The following is a 21,759-nucleotide window of genomic DNA, read 5'->3' as shown; positions in this document are numbered from 1 at the left end:
CCTGGATCTCCGGCGAGATGACGGAGAAGGAGACAACGCCGTCAAGTTGAATCCTCTGAACATGATGCTATCGATTGAGTTGTTGGGGGACTCAAGGCAAACCACGAGGTAGAAGATGTCGGCGGGGAGGAGGATGAGTGGGTTGGTGGCGGGACACGGTAGACTTGGTCTTTGGAGATCTGCAACAATTGGAAATTTGAGAAGTCGAGGGTGGAGCTTTGTTAAGAAATCAAGCAGACTGCTGTGCACACCAGTGCAAGCATATGTGAGAAGGTTAGAAAGAGAGACGGGAGTGGCTGAATCTCCAAAAAAAAGTCTAAAAACACAAATTTTGTGTTTTCAACAAATAGGCTTTGTTTTCAAATATTTTTGGGTTGGAATTTTGAGAATTGTTTTCAAATTAAATACCAAACAAAGATCTTAAATTCAATTGTGACTCAAAACTTGTTTTTGAGTTAAAAATATTGGATCCAAATCCAATACCAAACAGGCCCTAAAATTTTCAATTTTAAAATTGTGTTTCTGATTTAATTTCAAAAGTTTAACATAAAAATTAAAAATATTCCCATGATTCTATCCGTCCAAAAATTACTCCTAGCAACGACCCAAAGATTAAGGGCATGCTTACTAGAAAGGTTAACGGAGGAAAACTAAATTTACAAACTAAATGATGTGACATCAATAAGAATGTGCATGTTTATTAATGCTTAAGTAATAAATCAAACATTAACTTTCATATTTTTTAGTTTCCAACATTTAATTTACAAATTTAATCTCCTAGCATTACCAAATAGAAAATGCAGTAAGGGCTGGTTTGGTATTGTTGTGCTTTGAAAAAAAACTGATTCTGCTGTGATGTGAGAATAAGCAGCTTTGAAATAAAGCAACATTAACTTTCATATTATTGTGTTTGGTAAACATTTTTGTAAAAGTACTTTTGAAAAAAAAAAGTAGTATTATTGTGTTTGGTAAACTTTTATGTAAAACAAATGTGAAAAAAAATCAGTTTTTCAAAGATGGATTTCGCAGCTTTCTGTTTTTTGCTTTTTTTATAGCAGTTTTTTTTCAGAATCGCTTCAGTACCGAGCGGACGCGCGGCGAAGTAGTGGGGGACACGTGGCCCCGCGCTTTCACTCCGCCTAGTTATTCTTTCGTTCTCTGAGAAATTCGGAATCCATTTTCTTCTCAATCTTTCAACTTCCCATCCATCGGAAGATTGAAATCCATGGCGATGGAAGTTGTGGGCGGCGCTCTTCTCTCTTCCTTTCTCTCCGTCTTGTTTGATAGGCTGGCCTCCCGTCCCGTCGTCGAGTTCATCAGCGGACAGAAGATCACCAGCGGACTGCTCAAGAAGTTGAAGATTAAGCTGCTTTCAGTTAATTCGGTGCTCGATGATGCGGAGGAGAAGCAATTCAAAAACCCAGCTGTGAGGGGGTGGCTCGACGAACTTAAAGATGCTCTGTATGCTGCAGACGACCTGCTGGATGAGATCAAGACTGAAGCTCTGCGGCGAAAGCTCGAAGGCGATGAATCCGAAAGCAGCAGCAGCAGCAGCAAAAGTCAGGTACAGATCTCGAATTCCACTTGGATTGATGAATTTGACAAAAAAATGGAACCCAAGATTGTAGAAATGCTTGAGAGGTTAGAATTTATTGTAAATGAGAAAGATGTGCTTGGTTTGAAAGAGGGTGTTCCGAATCGGCGACCAAAATCAAGATTATCTGCCACTTCTTTGGTGGAAGAGGACGGTGTGTACGGTAGGGATGAGGACAGGGAGGCCATTGTGAAGCTGTTGCTATCCGATGATGCAAATGGCAATAAATTGAGTGTGATTCCGGTTGTGGGAATGGGTGGCATCGGAAAGACCACCCTTGCGCAGCTCGTATACAACGATGCTAGAGTGAAGCAACATTTTGACTTGCAAGCATGGGTTTATGTTTCAGAAGAATTCGATGTTGTTAGAATAACCCAAATCATTTATGGGTCAGTCATTTCACAAACTTGTAGTATCACGGACTTGAATCTACTTCAAGTTAAACTCAAGGAGGCTTTGACGGGAAAGAAATGTTTCTTTGTTCATGATGATGTATGGAACGAGAATTATATTCAATGGGATGCATTGCGGTGTTCTTTTGAGTCTGTCTCACACGGAAGTAAGATCATTGTGACTACACGTAACCAACGTGTTGCATCAATGATGGGTACTGTCACAACTTACCATCTAAACCAAATATCTGACGAAGATTGCGGGTTGTTATTTTCCAAGCATGCCTTCGGCAGGATAGACTCAGCTGTGCATTCAACTCTAGAAGAAATCAGGGGCGGAATAATTAAGAAGTGTAAAGGTCTTCCTTTAGCTGCAAAGTCTCTTGGGGGTTTGTTGCGCTGTAAACAAAGTTACGAGGAGTGGGATGAAATATTGAAGAGTGAAATATGGGACTTGCAAGATGAGTATACCATTCTCCCAGCTTTGAGATTAAGTTATCATGATCTTCCTTCTCATCTAAAACGATGTTTTTCCTATTGTTCGATTTTCCCCAAAGGTTACAAATTCGGAAAATCAGAATTTGTTTTGTTGTGGATGGCTGAAGGTTTTTTGTCACCCCAAAGAAAGAAAATGATGGAAGACGTTGGAGTGGAGTACTTTGATGATTTAATATCGAGGTCATTTTTTCAGCATTCAGGTGAAGACCAATCACTTTTTACCATGCACGACCTTATCAATGATTTAGCAAAGTTTGTATCAAGAGAATTTTGTTTTAGGTTGGATGATAGTGACTCATTCAATAATGTTTCAAGCAAGACTCGTCATTTCTCATACACTCAGAATTGCCCCTTTCTCAAAGGACTTGGTGTAGGTGTTCATGCGACTGCAAAGGAGATTTCTGGTATTGATAAATTTGAAGTTTTATGCGAAGCCAAGTATTTGCGCACCTTCCTAGAAATAAAACCTTCATCAGGATCTCTTTGTTCCGATGAGGTACCTCATGATCTCTTAGGAAAACTGTATTGTTTGAGAGTGCTCTCTTTATCTCATTGTAACAACAAGGAGTTGCCTTATTGGATTGGCAATTTGAAACACCTAAGGTATATAGACTTGTCATGCAGTAGATTTGAAAAGTTACCTGAAACGATATGTACTTTGCATAATCTACAAACGTTGCTCTTGTTCAATTGTTATGAACTTGCTCAGTTGCCGATCAACTTGGGAAGACTCATCAACTTGCGCCATCTTGATGTTAGAAGCACTAATCTAAAAGAGATGCCACCACATATGGATAAGTTGAAGGATCTCCACACATTGAGTGACTTTGTTATTGGCAAACAAACTGCACCCAACATTGTAGTGTTGAAAGAGCTTCAGATAGTAGGTACACTTGCTATTTCAGGGCTTCATAATATTGTGAATTCTGAGGATTCTTTTGTAGCCAATATGAGAAATAAGCACCTTAACGGACTAGCTTTGACATGGGGAGCTGAGACCGATGATTCACAAAAAGATAGAGAGGTGCTTAATAATCTCCAGCCTCATACACACCTGAAAGCCCTCAGTCTTAAGTTTTATGGGGGTACAAGATTTCCGGATTGGTTAGGCGATCATTCTTATTCTAATTTGGTTTCTCTTCGACTCGAAGATTGTAAACATTGTTGCTCCTTGCCACCACTGGGGCGGCTACCCTCCCTCATCATGCTTTATGTTTGTGGTTTAAATGAAGTGGAGACGATAGGGCCTGAGTTTTATGGTAATGGTATTTCTGTTGTTATGTGGAAGAGTGCATCCGGCGTGTTGTGTGACCGCCGTATGCCACTGAAGCTCAAGGGAAAATTTTATAGGACGGCAATAAGGCCGGCGATGCTGTATGGCACAGAATGTTGGGCGGTGAAACATCAACACGTACACAAAATGGGTGTAGCGGAGATGAGGATGCTTCGTTGGATGTGTGGGCACACGAGAAAGGATAAGATTAGGAATGAGGATATCCGGGGTAAAGTAGGAGTAGCCGAAATTGAAGGAAAGATGAGAGAAAATCGGTTACGGTGGTTTGGACATGTGCAAAGAAGGCCTACTGACGCTCCGATTAGAAGATGCGACTATGGGACAGAGGTTCAAGGCCGAAGGGGTAGAGGAAGACCTAGGAAAACTTTGGAAGAGACTCTAAGAAAAGACTTAGAGTACTTGGATCTAACGAAGGACATGACTCAGGATCGAGCACAATGGCGTTCTAAGATTCATATAGCCGATCCCACTCAGTGACTTGGATTTTCCAAGTCTCCAACCGAGAAGTTTTCCTCACTCGGGAAATTAAGGGAACACTACCCCAACCTACATGCTCCACTCAGAAAGCTTCAACATACAAGCTTCAACAAAAGAAAATTCAAAGAACTTAGCGAAGAAGGCTTTGGTGTATTTAACACAATACGTTGAAATGAAGGAAAACTTATTTATTGATATCCCCGATAAGCTACAAATATGTACATATACATGAGTCAAAATAAACACACAAGAGGGAGCCTTCACAAAGGTTGCTTAGGAGAAGTCTCAGCAGTCGGTAGAGCCCCAGAAAGAGAAGGCACCGGAGGGGGATCATTTGGAGCCTCAGTACTGGACAGAACCCTAGAAGGAGGAGGCATCAGAGGTTGATCATTCGGAGCTTCATTATGCGGTACAGCCCCAGAAGACGAAGGCAATAAATGCCTTTGGAACAAACCCACAAATCTCTGATGATCAAGTAAAACCTGACCATCAGTTTCCTTCATCTGGTCAAGCTTCCTCTTCATGTTTGTAGCATAGTCATGTGCGAGCCGGTGCAACTGTTTATTCTCATGCTTGAGCCCTCTAATCTCCTGTTTGAGACTCATCACTTCAGCCGCCAATGATTCAACTTGGCGGGTTCGAGCAAATAGGCGTTGGGCCATATTAGACACAGAACCTGCACACTGAACACTGAGAGCCAGTGAATCCTTAACAGCTAACTCATCAGACCGTTTGGAAAGTAGTCTGTTATCTTTGGGGGTGAGAAGGTTCCTGGCCACCACCGCAGCGGTCATATCATTCTTCATCACGGAATCCCCAACGGTAAGAGGACCAGTAGGGGAGACGAAGGATGGGCGCCATATGTTGTCTGGAGAAGGCGGGGTTGCCTCTTCAACAAGGTTCAAGTCAAAACGACGGTCGGAGGGGCCAGACATTTTCAAAGGTGTTGAAGAGAGAAGAGGTCGGACAAATCAAGATCTTAGAAGTGCAAGAATGAAGCTTCTACTGGTGGAGATTCAAGTGTGCTTTGGAACTTAATGTCAGCCCCTATAAAAATCTGCACTCGACGGAGCTTCAGAAATCGAAGAGGCGCCTGCTCAGAAATCGAAGAGGCGTTTGCTTTCTCAAAAGCTGGGCTGCTTAGAGATCACGAGGGTTGATCTCAGAAATCGAAGAGGCGTTTGCTTTCTCAAAAGTTGGGCTGCTCTAAGACCACGAAGGTCGATCTCAGAAATTGAAGAGGCGCTCGCTTTCTCAAAAGCTGGGCTCCCCAGAGACCACGAGGGCCGATCTCAGAAATCGAAGAGGCACCTACTTTTCCAGCCTTGTCAGCACCTGTCACACGCACACTCAGCTTTGCGGAAATTATGGGCATTCTGTCGAAGACTTCTGGGGAAGTAGAAAACTCATGAATCTTACTGTTCAATCACCCACTTCCCACACGCAACAATAGCTCATGGGTACCACAGATAACTTTGCCAAAGTTCTCTGCCAAAGTTGAGCACGTGAAGCTTGCAGCTCCCACTACATCGCTCTGACCAAGAAGGGTAAAAGAATAGCAAAGAAACAGCACTAACAAAGTTTAGACCCATAAATTTTGAAGGTCTAGCTACCATATTATTACCCACAAGGGTAAAGGAACAGTACCACTGCTGGATAATTGGAAAGTCCCTGTGTGTCAACCTCTGTGCTTCGTGGCAAGGTAGACTAGCAAACATGCCCAACCTTTACTCACATTCGAGAAAACACTCCCAATAAGATTGCTTGCTCCAAAATCGAAGAGGCACCGTCCTCCGAATCTCGAGAGCCAGACTCCCAACATGACTACTTTCTTAAAAATCGAAGAGAGGGTAAAGGAACAGTACCATTGCTGGATAATTGGAAAGTCCCTGTGTGTCAACCTCTGTGCTTCGTGGCAAGGTAGACTAGCAAACATGCCCAACCTTTACTCACATTCGAGAAAACACTCCCAACAAGATTGCTTGCTCCAAAATCGAAGAGGCACCGCCCTCCGAATCTCGAGAGCCAGACTCCCAACATGATTACTTTCTCAAAAATCGAAGAGACACTGCTCCCCGAATCTTCGAGAGCCAGAGCCCCAGCATGATTGCTTTCTCAAAAATCGATAAGGCATCGTTCTCCAAATCAATCGAAGAGGCGCTCGCTTTCTCAAAAGCTGGGCTGGTCAGAGACCACGAGGGCCGATCTCAGAAATCGAAGAGGCACCTACTATTCTAGCCTTGTCAGCACCTGTCACACGCACACTCAGCTTTGCAGAAATTATGGGCATTCTGTCGAAGACTTCTGGTGAAGTAGAAAGCACATGAATCTTACTGTTCAATCACCCACTTCCCACACGCAACAATAGCTCATGGGTACCACAGATAACTTTGCCAAAGTTCTCTGCCAAAGTTGAGCACGTGAAGCTTGCAGCTCCCACTACATCGCTCTGACCAAGAAAGGTAAAAGAATAGCAAAGAAACAGCACTAACAAAGTTTAGACACATAAATTTTGAAGGTCTAGCTACCATATTATTACCCACAAGGGTAAAGGAACAGTACCATTGCTGGATAATTGGAAAGTTCCTGTGTGTCAACCTCTCTGCTTCGTGGCAAGGTAGACTAGCAAACATGCCCAACCTTTACTCACATTCGAGAAAACACTCCCAACAAAATTGCTTGCTCCAAAATCGAAGAGGCACCGTCCTCCGAATCTCGAGAGCCAGACTCCCAACATGACTACTTTCTCAAAAGCGAAGAGAGGGTAAAGGAACAGTACCATTGCTAGATAATTGGAAAGTTCCTGTGTGTCAACCTTTGTGCTTCGGGGCAAGGTAGACTAGCAAACATGCCCAACCTTTACTCACATTCGAGACAACACTCCCAACAGGATTGCTTGCTCCAAAATCGAAGAGGCACCGCCCTCCGAATCTCGAGAGCCAGACTCCCAACATGATTACTTCCTCAAAAATCGAAGAGACACTGCTCTCCGAATCTCGAGAGCTAGACCCCCAGCATGATTGCTTTCTCAAAAATCGAAGAGGCATCGCTCTCCGAATCTCGAGAGCCAGATACCACAGACCACTTTTTCAAAGTGCTCTGACAGAGTTAAAACATGTGAAACTGGCAGCTCCCACTACCGTGCTATGACCAAGCAGGGTAAATGAATAGCATTACTACTTGTTAGGGAGACTCCTATATATGTCGACCTCCATCCCCAACGGACAGGCAGACCTGCAAAAATGCTCAACCCTTCATCATATCTGAGAGGGCACTCCCAACGAAGCCTTTCGAAATATTCAGCTTTCTTTCCCCCCGATAATACCTCTGCAAACAAGCTATACTAGAGCAAGAATATCTCATATCATCAGGGTTAAAAGCAAGAGTATCCCATATCATGCTTTTTCCCTGTCTTTTCCTTTGGCCTTGTTTTTACCTGCAAGACAAGGAGAAAGAGAGCAATCAGTCAGCACTTGGAATCAAGCTTCCAGCCAGGAACTAACTGCCTGGAACCCCTTACCTGATTACTTACCTGGCATTGCTCTCGAGTACTCATCTTCACCATCTTATGTTTCCAGGGAAGATTCCGCATCTGCTTGAGGAACAGATAGGGCAAGTGCGAAGGATACAAGGAAGCGTGTGGAGACAAGCGTAACAGCACACGTGCCGATACATCCATTACTCTGTCAAAAGCAAAAGTATCCCATATCAGCAGGGTGGAACGTACTCTAGATTTGATGGACTTGTTTTGACCCTCAAATTCTTCAGTCGGCCTTATACTCTGGAGGAAACCATAAAAACCCTCCAGCTCAGTTCAAGAATAAGCCTGTGGAAAGTTACTTCTTCAAAAGCAAAAGTATCTCATATCATCTCTTCTCATTTTTCTTCTCTTTATCCTTCATGCTGCTGCAAGATGGGGAGAAGGTGAACAATCGGTCGGAGCTCTGATTGCTTACCTTGTCTGTCACCTCTTTCAGCAGACCCCCTAGCTCGGCGACTTGGGGGACTCCTACTACATGGTTTGTATCGCGCTTGACCAAGCTTGAAACTACAAGTAAGCTTCAAGTGAAATTGATACATTACCTTGTGCATCTCCACCAGTTAAAGATACCACCCCTGGATGGAGGAAGAGTACTTCCAGAGAAGATGCCACATCTACCTATGAGACAGATAAGGCAAGTCAAGACGACACCACACTCCGATACTTAGAAGTTTCGTGATTACGAGATCATTCTCCCACAATATTTCCTAATGTCATTTGTACTAAATCATTCACTTGTACTCATTAAAGGAGAGCATGAACCTATGTACTTGTGTAAACCCTTCACAATTAATGAGAACTCTTCTATTCCGTGGACGTAGCCAATCTGGGTGAACCACGTACTTCTTGTGTTTGCTTTCCTATCTCTATCCATTTATATACTTATCCACACTAATGACCGGAGCAATCTAGCGAAGATCACAAAAAGCGACCGTTTTCGCTACCTAGGATCTATCTTGCAAGAGAACGGAGAATGAGATGGAGATCTCAACCATAGAATACGAGCTGGATGGATGAAGTGTAAGAGTGCATCCGGCGTGTTGTGTGACCGTCGTAGGCCACTGAAGCTCAAGGGAAAATTTTATAGGACGGCAATAAGGCCAGCGATGTTGTATGGCACAGAATGTTGGGCGGTGAAGCATCAACACGTACACAAAATGGGTGTAGCGGAGATGAGGATGCTTTGTGGGATGTGTGGGCACACGAGAAAGGATAAGATTGGGAATGAGGATATCCGAGGTAAAGTAGGAGTAGCCGAAATTGTAGGAAAGATGAGAGAAAATCGGCTCCGGTGATTTGGACATGTGCAAAGAAGGCCGACTGACGCTCCGGTTCAAAGATGTGACTACGGGACAGAGGTTCAGGGCCGAAGGGGTAGAGGAAGACCTAGGAAAACTTTGGAAGAGACTCTAAGAAAAGACTTAGAGTACTTGGATCTAACGGAGGACATGACACAAAACCGAGCGCAATGGCGTTCTAGGATTCATATAGCCGACCCCACTTAGTGGGAAAAGGCTTTGTTGTTGTTGTTGTTGTTGTTGTGGTATTTCTGTTGTTATGCCATTTAGATCTCTATCAGTTTTATTCTTCAAAGATATGTTGGGGTGGCAAGAGTGGTCTCATTTTGGAAGTGGCCAAGAAGGTGGAGCTTTTCCTCATCTTTGTCAGCTCTATCTGACAAATTGTCCCAAGCTAACTGAGAAATTACCTGAGTATCTTCCATCCTTGACTACAGTTGAGATAAGGAGATGCGAGCAACTTCTGGGTTCACTTCCAAGAACTCGGGCCATTTTGGAGATTCCTTCTGTGAAAGACAACCTTTGTCTTGAAGAGAAAACTAGCGGTACTAACTCGTCTCTTACTCCATTTCCTTGTGACGGTCTGGCCGATGCTTTAAGAGTTCTTAAAATAAAAAATTGTTTGAACTTATCTCCACTAAATCACTGCTATGCATTCCTTCAAACATTGAAGATAAAGAGTAGCTGTGATTCAACCAAGTGTATCCCGCTGGACTACTTCCCAAAGGTTAAAGATCTCAAATTATATGACTGTAGGAATCTGGAATCCTTACTTATTCCCAGGATTCTGAAAGCCCTACAATCCTGTCCCTCAGTTTTTTGAGAATATTTAATTGCCCAAATTTTGTATCTTTTCCTGATGGAGGACTGTACGCCCCCAACTTGATAGTGTTTAATATATCTGAATGCGGTAAATTGAGGTCATTGCCAGAACATATGTGCACCAGGCTCTCATCTCTTCAGGCTGTAAATCTAGTCTATTGTTCTGAACTAGAGTCATTTCCTGAAGGGGGACTGCCTTCAAATTTGGATATGCTGCGTATCCTTGGATCCAAAAAATTCATTGCCAACCGCATGCACTGGGGTCTGGATAGGCTCATCTGTCTCAGATACTTGGCTTTCAGCTTTGACGAATGTGAAGACGTTGTATCATTTCCGGAGGAGGGGCTTCTGCCTACCATTTTGACTACTCTCTGCATCTTCAATAGTCCAAATCTTAAGTTCCTGGACTCTAAGGGTTTTCAAAACCTCACCGCTCTTCAACATTTGTTCATTGATGGGTGTAATGAGCTCGAATGCTTGCCAGAAGGCCTTCCCACTTCTCTTTCTCATTTGGATATCAATAAATGTCCTTTGCTGACAGAAAGGTGCCAGAAAGAGATAGGGGAAGATTGGCCAAAGATTTCTCAGATCACTCGTGTAACCGTTGATGGGCTCGATTTCATAAACTGATGGACTCTCTCTCAGGTACTTCTTGCACTGATATGATTTTTGAAGTTTATGAATGGTTCAATATTAGTAGGGAATCTGAAAATTGTTAGTTCTGGTCACTTATTCACTTTCAACTATTTATGCAATCTATAACTACCTGATGTTTAATTTCTAGTGGATTTAACTTCATCTTTCAGTCCATTAATGCTATGATCCTGTCAACTAGTTCCTCATTTTTAGTTGCGAGTTGTTCCTTCTTATATTAATTCGTCACTTGTTTATGTTCCTTTATGTATCAATCCAAATTTAAAACTATTTATTTTGTTGCTTTGCTTGAAATTCAATGACTATAACATGAACAAAATGTTAGTTGTTTATCCTATGCCTCACATATGCTTACTACTTCTTAGAGGAACTCTGCCATACACAGGATTCATCATCGAAAAATCTTGGTTTTTATCTTAATTTCAATTTTGATCAGGTTTAATTGTAACGGTTAGGAATTCTAGTTCTTATTTTAGAGGTCGGTATACATTTCATGTTTTTCTTACACCCATAAAATGTCTTTAAATAAGGCAAGAACTTAAAAAGAAAGAGGATTTAACCATGCGAGCCATAATTTCCAAAACATATCTTAATGTTCAGATGGATTACCAAGTATTCTGATGTAACTATAATTTGGTTGATGAATTTTTGTTTCTCGTGATGTTAAGAAAACACGGTAAACAGAACACCAACCTAAAAATTGCTGTTGATCACTCGTCAGAGTAATTCGACCACAGATAGATGGGACCAAGATTATACTAGGACACCGTAATACTGTTATGCTTCATGTTTTCTTTTAGCACTTGGGAATCTTATAGAGGACTAACTGGCATTTCCCTATTACCCTAGAAGACTTCTGCATTCTTGACTAGGACACTGAGGAGAAACTTTTACTCCAGGTTGCTTTAACTTTAATGGGACTTTTTTGGTCTATTTGTATGCACTGATATATACTTGTTTCCTTTAATGGCCGTTTCCCTGTACATGAGCAAATTCATTGTCGTGTCTTTCTAGTGTTTCATAGGTATGCCCATGGTGAAACTTTAGCAGATACCTAATTCGACATTGGAAAAAAGGATATTGCTAGACAATCGAACTTTTCTCTCAACTTTATCTTCCCAACTTAGGAGGAATTTTGACATTAGAGTGTACAAAGTACCAAGTGTTTTGATGCAGTGGTGCTGGTGAATATCATTTTCCACCTAAGTTGGTAAAGACAATTCAGGAGAAATATTCGGATGTTTTTACTTACCCCTCTTAACTGCTAAACTTTTTCTGGATGTTTGTTTTTAATTATGTTTGACTGTGGTTCCATGTTATTGCTGGCAAGAAGTTCAGCTACTATTGTGGAAGAAGATGTGTAGTCGTTATTCTCTTAATGTCTTGTTGTCATTGCTAGTATCGTTGGCAAAAGAATGTGTATCTGATTTTTACTACTAGAAACACGTTCTTTTTTTCCTTTACCGAACAACATGCATCAGAAATCATCCATATCATGCACTTGTCAATTTTTCTTAGGGCGTTCAAACCTGGTACCTCTATATAGTTGGGAGAGGGAAAAGTTTTGCATACATGCTACCTATTGGACAGAGTTCGATGTAGTTCTCAACCTAGGATTACCAAAATTCCGGTTCGCAATCTTCCGGATTTCTTTTCCTATGTAGTAATTCAAAATTCCTGCACTTGTAATTGTGTGATACTGGTTTCACCTTTAGATTGATTGATTTCTATTTTAGTCAACATCAACGGAGAATTTATAGTAAACCAAAACTCTAAACAGTAAATACACAACTGCAAAATTCTGTAGGGTCATATATGTCAAAGTTTGTTATTAGTTAATGTCAAGTCTCCCTATAATTTTGTGATCGCTGTTCACTGATCAGGGTTACTCATTCTCAGGGTTATTTTCGCTCTCTGCCTTCAGAAGCATCGGTGTGCTGGCATTTGTTTCTCGATCTCGATTCAACACAGAAGTGTGTTCGTCTTGATTGCAGATGCTTCTCCTCAGGGGCATCACCTGTGTATTCCCTTAGGTATATTTCTTGTCTGCACTCATTTCCTTTAGTTTTCTTCACTTGTTCGAAGACACAAACAGTTTCTGTAACAGGTTGTTCGCAATCGCAAATTTGACGGGTGTCATTGTTTTTCAGTTTCTGAAAGCGGATACAAGAAAAGTTTTGACTGCAGCTTCCATATTACAAAACCAATGGTCGTACAGATGATCGAACGCAGAAAACAGAGAAGAGTATGAGGAATGTCACGTAATGTTTTTCTTTAAACGAGATTAACAACGATTTGTTTTCGTTATTTGCATGATATTACCGTAATCTGTTAAACCATTGTTCAATTATTTTCCTCATGGGCATCGAATCCAGTTGATAGACAAACACATTTAATCACATGTACAGCAAACTAGCTAACAATGTTGTCCATCTTATTTACATACACGAGTAAGGATTTATGTAGAGTTTTTAGCCATAATGTCACTATCCTCGTCCTCAAAACGAATTAGCGATCTATTAGGTTATAATTAGTGAGGCAATGGGATGATTAATACTAGTACGAGTGATCAAGCACTGATACAAAGTGATTACCACCAACGGATTGCTTGGAAATCCTATTAAGGTTTGGAATATTAACTAAGGTTTAGGGCCGGTTTTGCATTGCTGAAATTATTTTAAAAGCAGCTTTTTTTAAAGAGCTGGGGCTAAAATTGTGTTTGGTGAATGAAAAAAAAAATTGTTTTTTGTCAAAATCATGGGTTCAAAACAGCAGAAAAGCAGAAGTAGCTCCACCTTGCATCTAAAAACGTGTTTTTTTTTCTTTTCACAGCACAACAATCATAAACTAGTCTTTAATGAATTTTACCAATATGAGCAAAATTAAAGCTACGTGAATTACACATAATATCATTCATTAATGTAAACTAATGATTAGAAATCTATAGAATAACTCGTACTAGCACGCATGAAGATATTAACAATAAGGTGTCTTTAAATTTTGATAATCCAAGTTAATTCTCTACGATGTTTGCTTTGTATTGCACCTTAATACATGTTACATGGTAGGTTCGATGATCCTTCTTCTATTTGTTTAATATTGTGTATGTTAAGAGTGGCCGCCTAACTTTCTGAATAGTTTATGAGTACTCATTGAACCTTAAACAAAACAACCTTCCCAATATAATCATTCGGCTATTTCTGTTTGTTCATATTATTATTATTATATACACTTTTTGCCTCTCTCTTTTCTTTCATGTTTTTTAATCGTACCTTTTCCTGGTGACTTCTCCCCCAATTTCTTGGGAAACACATTGTTCCATGTGAAAATTCTAAACGTTAACTATGCTTTGTGTGTGTGTGTGTGTGAGAGAGAGAGAGAGAGTGCTTTTATATGGACATTGACATCACACTGTCCAGAGTTTTAGAATCTGACAATTCAGACTATTTAAATTAAATCTGACTATCTCCATTAACTCATTCTGCTAGCATACTTTACATAAATCAAGAGTTCTGATTTCTCTTTCACACAAACTAAAAGACCGAAATTCCTTAAGCTCTGGACACTAAACTCTAGAAAGTATCCAAATTCGATTGACATGTTCATGTTATTATAAATCAAAAGGTAAGAGCTTGAACCGACCATTTTGTATGAAAGCGTTTAATATTTGGGCAATGAAAAAGTAGTAATATTTTGCGTATATATTAGGGTCAATCATCAGAGCTGGGTGGTGGTCCAATATTAAACCTAAAGGCTAATAAAGCTTTACATTTAACTAAATATACTTAGACCAAAAGCTTTAGGTTGAAAATGCATGTTTCTAGCCTCCTAATCTTGCTTTGTCTCTCTCTTTTGTGTAATTTCCACTTAGTCGGAGAAGAAAACAATTAAGTAATCAAAATTAAGTTGTTAATTGGCTGTGAATTAATGTGATTCATGTAAGATAATGATACTCTAGTGCTTTAGAGCTTAACCAAATCACTTTCAACAATCATACACCCCACGCTTATGTTTTCCTTTTTTTGTCGTATCATCATTGCATCAGAGGTCGCACTTGGTGCGATGGCAAGTGCCTTCGCCCATGAGCGGTAGGTCTCGGGTTCGAGACTTGGGAGCAGCCTCTCCATAAATGGGGCCAAGGCTAGCCGACATTCACCTCTCCCAGACCCTGCGTAAAGCGGGAGCCTTGTGTACTAGGTACGACCTTTTTTTATCATTGCATCAGAAATGTTCTCTTGATCATCTGATGACTAGTGACCATTAACTTTGACATCAACGATAGAGGGTAAATGAACGCTTTTTTGGTGTTTTAAATTCAACGCTCATTTCAAATTCTTAGAGTTCGTTTGGAACTGTTTTTAAAATGATTGAAATCGCTATTTGTGAAAATATTTTTGGAACCAATCTTTAGTAAAAATGCAAGTAAATCATGAAAAAACATTTGAAGTGCTTCCTACAAGAAGCACATAACTGGTGCTTTCTAAAAGGAGCACATCCCTAGTGCTTCTTGCAAAAAGTATTTTAAGTGCTTTTTGAAATCCATGAACATTGTTTTTTTCTAAAAACGCTTTCAACCTTTTAAAAGTACTTACAAACAAGTCTTTAATCATCATGACACCTAAAAAACGAAACGAAACTCACATTTACTTTTTTTTTAATACAATAAACTAATAAAATAATACTCAAGGGTTGAAGATGGTCTAAGACAGATACATTTAAAGGAAAACTAATGAAAAGAGCTTCAAATCTTTACATTTTAATAAAAAAACCACCCACTAACTTTATTTTAATAATAAGGACAAAAGACTAAAAAAAAAAAACTTAACAAACACAAAAACCAAATTCAAACAGTCCACTTTTTTTCTCCTACCTTTTGTCCCATAGTCAGCTACATTATTAGTTTTTTTTTTTTTTTTTTTTTGTTGCATAGAATAAGAAAAATACTTCGAATTGAATTACAATCTCCTGTTTTATTTTTGTGGTGTTGTTTTCTAATAGTAGTCATGATGACAAGAAATTTTTCAATGTGCCCAGAACACAGGATGGTATACTCCATATAGGTTGCGAGATTCTTATGTTAAAAAATTAATAACATAAAAAATAAAATTTTCCACAACACTTATATAATAACACGTTGTAACATTTCACATCGCCCAAGAGAGTGGATCATGTAAGCCTTATATGTATATTCTCATCTTTACCTAGCACGAGGCCTTTTAGGAGCTCACTGGCTTCGGGTTCCATCGGAACTCCGAAGTTAAGCGAGTTCGCGCGAGAGCAATCCCATGATGGGTGACCCACAGGGAAGTTCTCGTGTGAGTTCCCAAAAACAAAATCGTGAGGGCGTAGTCGGGGCCCAAAGCAGACAATATCGTGCTACACTGGAGTTAAGCTCGGGATGTGGTGGGGGCCCAGGTCGGGATGTGACAATTTGGTATTAGAGCCAATCCTTAGCCGGAAGTGTGCCGACGAGTATGTTGGGCCCTATGGGGTAGATTGTAACATCCCATATCGCCCAGAGGAGTGTATCATGTAAGTCTTATATGTATATTCTCATTTCTACCTAGCACGAGGTCTTTTGGGAGCTCACTGGCTTCGGGTTCCATCGGAACTCCGAAGTTAAGCGAGTTTGTGTGAGAGCAATCCCATGATGGATGACCCACTGGGAAGTTCTCGTGTGAGTTCCCATAAACAAAACCGTGAGGGCGTGGTCAGGGCCAAAAACGGACAATATCGTGCTACGGTGGAGTCAAGCCCGGGATGTGACACACGTGGTATACCATTTGTGTTACGGGCACAAGGAAAAATTTCTCCAAGATGACACCCAAGCTCAAGAAATTGGATGAAGAGCTACAATTATTATTGTAGGTATATGAAAAAAGTGAGGAAATTTTAATTTGGTAATTGAAAACAGCTTTTTAAATATAATTACTGAGAACAGAATCTTCTCAAGGTTTTGATCTAAAGAGTCACTTCTGGGTTCATTGTTTTCGACGCAATGGGTGCTTTTACAGGACCAAAAATAATCTAAGTTTCAAACCTTATGAAACTGAACCAAGAATTAAACATTATTTATAAAACTTCATCAATAATTAGACACTATTAATGAAACTAGACCAATAAGTAGACACTATTTATGAAACAGGACCAATAAGTATACACTATTAATGAAACGAAAACAGATTAGGCATTATTTCCAAAACTAAACCAATAGGTGGAAACTATCTATGAAACGGTACTATACACTATTTATGAAACTGGAGTAAGAACTAGACAATATTTATGAAACATGACCAATAACTAGGCACTATTTATGAAAGTGGACCAATAACTAGACACTATTTATGAAACCGAACCAATAAAGAGATACTATTAATGAAACTGTACCATATACTATACATTATTTATGAAACTGGACCCAATAAATAAGCATTATTTATGAAACATGATCAAGAATTAGACACTACTTATGAAAGTAGACAAAAAACTAGGAACTATTTATGAAATTGGACCAATAATAGCATAGTACCGTTTAGTTTCATAAATAGTTTCAATTTCATAAATAGTGTTTAGTTTCATAAATAGTATTCAGTTTCATAAACAGTGTACAGGTCATGCGCACGCATCAAATTTTTATTTTTTTTTAATTGTGTCATTTTCATTAAAAATTAAGTTTTTTTTTGTCCTTTTTATTAAAATTTAAGGGTTTTTCATTAAATAAAGTTATAGCATGATTTTTTGTCAAAATAAACTTAGACCAATCCCTTTTCATTAAAGTTCCCTAAATTTAAAGTCATTAAGTATTATGGTATGATGATATTCCTCTTCAATTGGAAATGAGAGGCCTTATGTTCGAATCTCGTGGATGGCGAATTAGATACCAAATTAGGATGACTATTGTGTGGTTTGACCGAACTTTCCCTCCTCATAATGTAAAAATATCGATATACTAAAATAAATAAATAACTAATAAAATAGTGGCTTATGGTGGAAACAGAGCTATCAACTTTCCCAGCTTTGACGGGTAATGTGTCAGATATCTAGTTTGTATGTTTTTGTTGGCAAATCTATGAGACATTGGAGGATATTTGACAAAGCAAGGGTCCAACAAATGAAGCAGTCTAGGTACTAAACTACTCAAATTATTAAAAAAAAGCTCCAAAACTGTGATTTACATTGATCAAATGAGTCTGGTGGTCTCAATATTGATAGTGTCGGAAGTACGTAGTGTCAAAAGTTAAAAATGGAGTCCAAAACGAAGCAAATATCCCCATTCACATGAGCAGCGCCATGCGAAAGTTAAAAATGGAGTCCAAAACGAAGCAAATATCCCCATTCACATGAGCAGCGCCATGAGAAATATTCTCTTTCTTTTTTCCTCTCTAATTGTTTCTTGCGTCATACGGCATGAGAAAATATTTAATTTCCCTTCTTTTTCCTTGGCTTAGGGGTTAGGGACATTATTTTAGAATATGCCATGATTGTTCAACGGACAACCGTCTAAACACAATAAAATCTATAAATAATTAAATAAACAAATAAAAGCTCTACAACTCATATTTTTTTTTTTTACCGATAGAAATGATAAGGAAACTCTCTCAAGCTGGAATTCTGTATAGATTTTTTGTCAACTCATATTTTTGTCACAGTTTTATAATGCTGGCATGAAAATTGGGCAAAAAACATGAAATGACGGGGATTCTTTAAAGAGTCTCATTTTTAAAAGAGTGTATGTGGTCAAAATAAAAAAGAAAAGGGCATAGTCTGCGTTTTGAATGGTCCCCTCCATGTCTATGGCAACCTACTTTTAGTTTTCGTGATTAAAATTAATTTTCTTCCCTACATGTCAAAGTAGCCGTTGCACCTCCCCCTCTCTCCCCATTTAAATATGTATATGTCCCTAATCTTTCCACCAAGAAATCCGTGTTCCCTAATCCGCTCCTCTCCTTCTCTCTCTCTCTCTCTCTCTCTCTCTCTCTCTCTCTCTCTCTCTCTCTCTCTCTCTCTCTCTCTCTCTCTCTCTCTCTCTCTCTGTGTGACCATGTTTCATCCAATGAATTCCACTCTGTTAGAAAACAAACGTCTCTCAACAACTCCCTTGCTCTCTGCCTCAGCAACAAGCACCAGCAGCAGCACCAGCAGCGAGGCCGATGGCAGCCCGCCGGATTCAGGCCGCTTTTCGCTCCAAGATCATGTCAAGTATCAATTCCCCTGCGTACCCTTATCCGGGTCCTTCTCGTATCGATCGTTGGCGGTGCTCCCCGGACATGTAGGCTCGGTTTCGTGCTTGGCCTTGTGTGGTGAATTCATCCTCAGCGCCTCACAAGGCAAAGACATCATAGTCTGGCAACAGCCGGATTTAAGGCCTTTCACGAAATTCGGACAAGGCGATGGCAGCGTCAAGGCGGTTGTTGCTGTCGGGAACAAGGTTTTTACAGCGCACCAGGACAGCAGGATCAGGGTTTGGAAGGTTTCGCGGAGGTCGGAGAATGTCTTTAGGCTTGTCGACACGCTTCCCACAACGAAAGACTATTTGGGGAAGTTCATGAAGCAGAGTAACTATGTCCAAACTCGGAGACATCACAAGCGACTGTGGATCGAACACGCGGATAGTATATCGTGTTTGGCTTTCCATAACGAGTTGATTTACTCTGGTTCATGGGACAAGACGCTCAAGGTGTGGAGGATCTCGGATTTGAAGTGCGTAGAGTCGATTAAGGCTCACGACGACGCAATCAACGGGTTGGTGGCAAGTAAAGGGACTGTGTATTCTGCTTCTGCAGATGGGAAAATCAAAGCTTGGGGAAGAGAGGGGAAGAAGAAGAGCACACATTGTTTGAAGGGTGTTCTGGAGGGGCACAAGGATGTTTCGCTTAACTCCGTGATCGTTTCAGAGGATGGGAGATGGGTTTATGGGGGCGGCTCCGATGGGTTTGTGATGGGATGGGAAGCGAGTAATTGCAGTACTAATGGTGGTGATGTTCAAAACAAACTTGTGGTAAGTTGGAAGCTGGTTTGCGAAACAAAAGCGCATGGGATGGCGGTTTTGTCGATGTGTTTGATGGGGGAGATGCTGTGCAGCGGCTCGGCGGATAAGAGCATCGGCATATGGAAGAGGGAGGCTTTCGGTAAGCTATGTAAAGTTGGGGTAATTAGCGGCCATGAAGGACCAGTGAAGTGCTTGCAGGCAGCACCAAATAACGTCGGCGGCGGATTCATGTTGTACAGTGGAGGACTTGATAAGAGATTGAGAGTTTGGTGGGTTGCAAAACCTTCTAAAACCAGAGAGGAAGATACCAATTCAGTATAAAGTTCAGAGCAATTTCCCATTATTTTGTGCTATGATACATTTGAAGCACCCATCTTTTTTAAAGGTGTGTCTGCAGGGCCTTGAAGTAAAGGGACTCTGTTCATAGTTTCAGAAAGATTAAAGAGTTTACTGAGGTAGAGAAAGGGCAATTTTGAAGCCTCAAATGTTTTGGAGTTGGTTTTGGGTTGTAACATTTTTTTTTGTTTTACTTTTTTTCAGAGATTTGTGTGTAAAGTTCTAGGAATACATTTGCAAACAATTGTATTTAGGATTTTCATGATTCAACAAGTTTTACAGTCAATAACATATTTTTGTAGTTACATATGTGATGATTTGTGCTGCAGTTTTTAAGCTACTATTTAAGAACTATCAGGTAATCCAATTAATGTTTCTCACGTATTTAAAAGTGCAATACTCATCTGTTAAAGGAGATAAACTCTCTTATTAATGAGACATAATCTCAATGGCATGAACCATTCATAAATATTTTCTGCGCATTCAAGAAGTGTACTACTTATCTAATAAATGCTTGCCACGTGATTTCTTTGGTTACAAGAGAGTTTCTCTCCCCCCCGGAAAACTGACTGAATTCTTATGAGATGAATCTTGAGAGGCAAGGACAGTCTGAGTATATGGTAGGCACAGCTAGATTACCAACATAAAACACCAATGATGTTGTTTAGTTCCCAAAACCCCACCAGATAATCAGTGGAGATTAGCTCATGTCCTGTCTACAGAACAAACCAATAGGGTTCTCCTACTGGATATATAGTTTAGTATTCTATGTTGCCACACTACAATTGTCACCCATGACGCATTAAAAAAAACGACACGATAACGGTACATGTTATATTATATGATAATTTTATAAGAAACTGATAATTTTTCAAGTTCTTTTCTAGATTTGCATTATATAGATGCTATGTATCTTCCACTCGACTATTTCTTTATAAAGAACATCTTCAATTCTTTACCAAATCAATTATTCTAAAACAACCAATTAATGCATTGCAATTATTGTCCTAATAAAATGAAGTGAATGTTGTTGAAGGTGCATGGACTAAAAGGAGTTTTTATTAGGAGATCGAGTGATCCGATGGGCTTTCATTACAATGTATACAACCATTGTGATGTTCTGTATCAATGATACAATGTCATGCGAAAAGAAACTTAACAATGTATCATTGGGACCGAATAATATGGTGATGGTGTGCCCATATAGTGAAATTTGGTCTCCTGGTACTGATTCCTCTTCATAGATGGTGTTGACCGATGAATAGATATTTAACTTATAAGTCTCGTTTGGTAGATATTTAATTTATGTGAGATAACTAAGTCCGTGATCTTAGAATCTAGGCCTAACGCTCGTAACATGGCCCAATTGTGCAGTTCACCACACATCAAGCATATATTGGACAAATTGTGCAATTTTCAAACACATTAAAGACATATCGAACCCCTAATCTCATTAAAACTATATATTGGTTATAAGAGATAATTTTTCGTAACGCTTGGCTGCCAACCTTGGTCAGAAAAGCATCGGATTTAAAAAATAAGCTTTAACAAATGAAAGGAATGCCTCTATAGTTTCATTAATTTTTTTGCCTCTATAATTTCATTCATTATTAGTACCAAATAAATAAAATAAATAAAAATAAAACTTGAGCTCGTTTAAATAGCAGCTACTCCGCTTGTCGAATCCGCAAGCGGTGAACCACCAAATTTATTGGTTCAACCACCACTCAGCAGGGAGGGCCTTCCTCGTAACATGCATACATGAACACCACTTTAAAATTATACATTCTGCCTTTGTTGCTGCAAGACTCAGGGAGGGACTGTCCGGATTTCATTGTCCACATCTCACTAAACAGGTAATTCG

General features: G+C 39.9%; 2 protein-coding genes across 2 annotated transcripts; both read left to right on the top strand.

Moving 5' to 3' along the window:
• Positions 1-1,074: 1,074 nt before the first annotated feature.
• LOC126628917 (putative disease resistance RPP13-like protein 1) lies at positions 1,075-3,787 on the top strand (the record flags this gene model as incomplete). Its single annotated transcript, XM_050298788.1, has 1 exon — positions 1,075-3,787. A coding segment is annotated over exon 1 (2,562 nt), but the record flags the coding sequence as incomplete, so codon positions are not given.
• A 14,693-nt stretch (positions 3,788-18,480) lies between these two features.
• On the top strand, positions 18,481-20,200 carry LOC126628457 (protein JINGUBANG-like). The gene has a single exon (XM_050298148.1). The coding sequence runs from the start codon at positions 18,612-18,614 to the stop codon at positions 19,878-19,880; it is 1,269 nt and encodes a 422-aa protein (XP_050154105.1). The 5' UTR covers positions 18,481-18,611; the 3' UTR covers positions 19,881-20,200.
• The last annotated feature ends 1,559 nt before the right edge of the window (positions 20,201-21,759 follow it).

Source organism: Malus sylvestris, chromosome 7 (genome assembly GCF_916048215.2).
Source record: "Malus sylvestris chromosome 7, drMalSylv7.2, whole genome shotgun sequence".
NCBI lineage: Eukaryota > Viridiplantae > Streptophyta > Magnoliopsida > Rosales > Rosaceae > Malus > Malus sylvestris.
The sequence above is the reverse complement of the archived record's forward strand: the minus strand, read 5'-3'. Positions and strand labels throughout refer to the sequence as shown.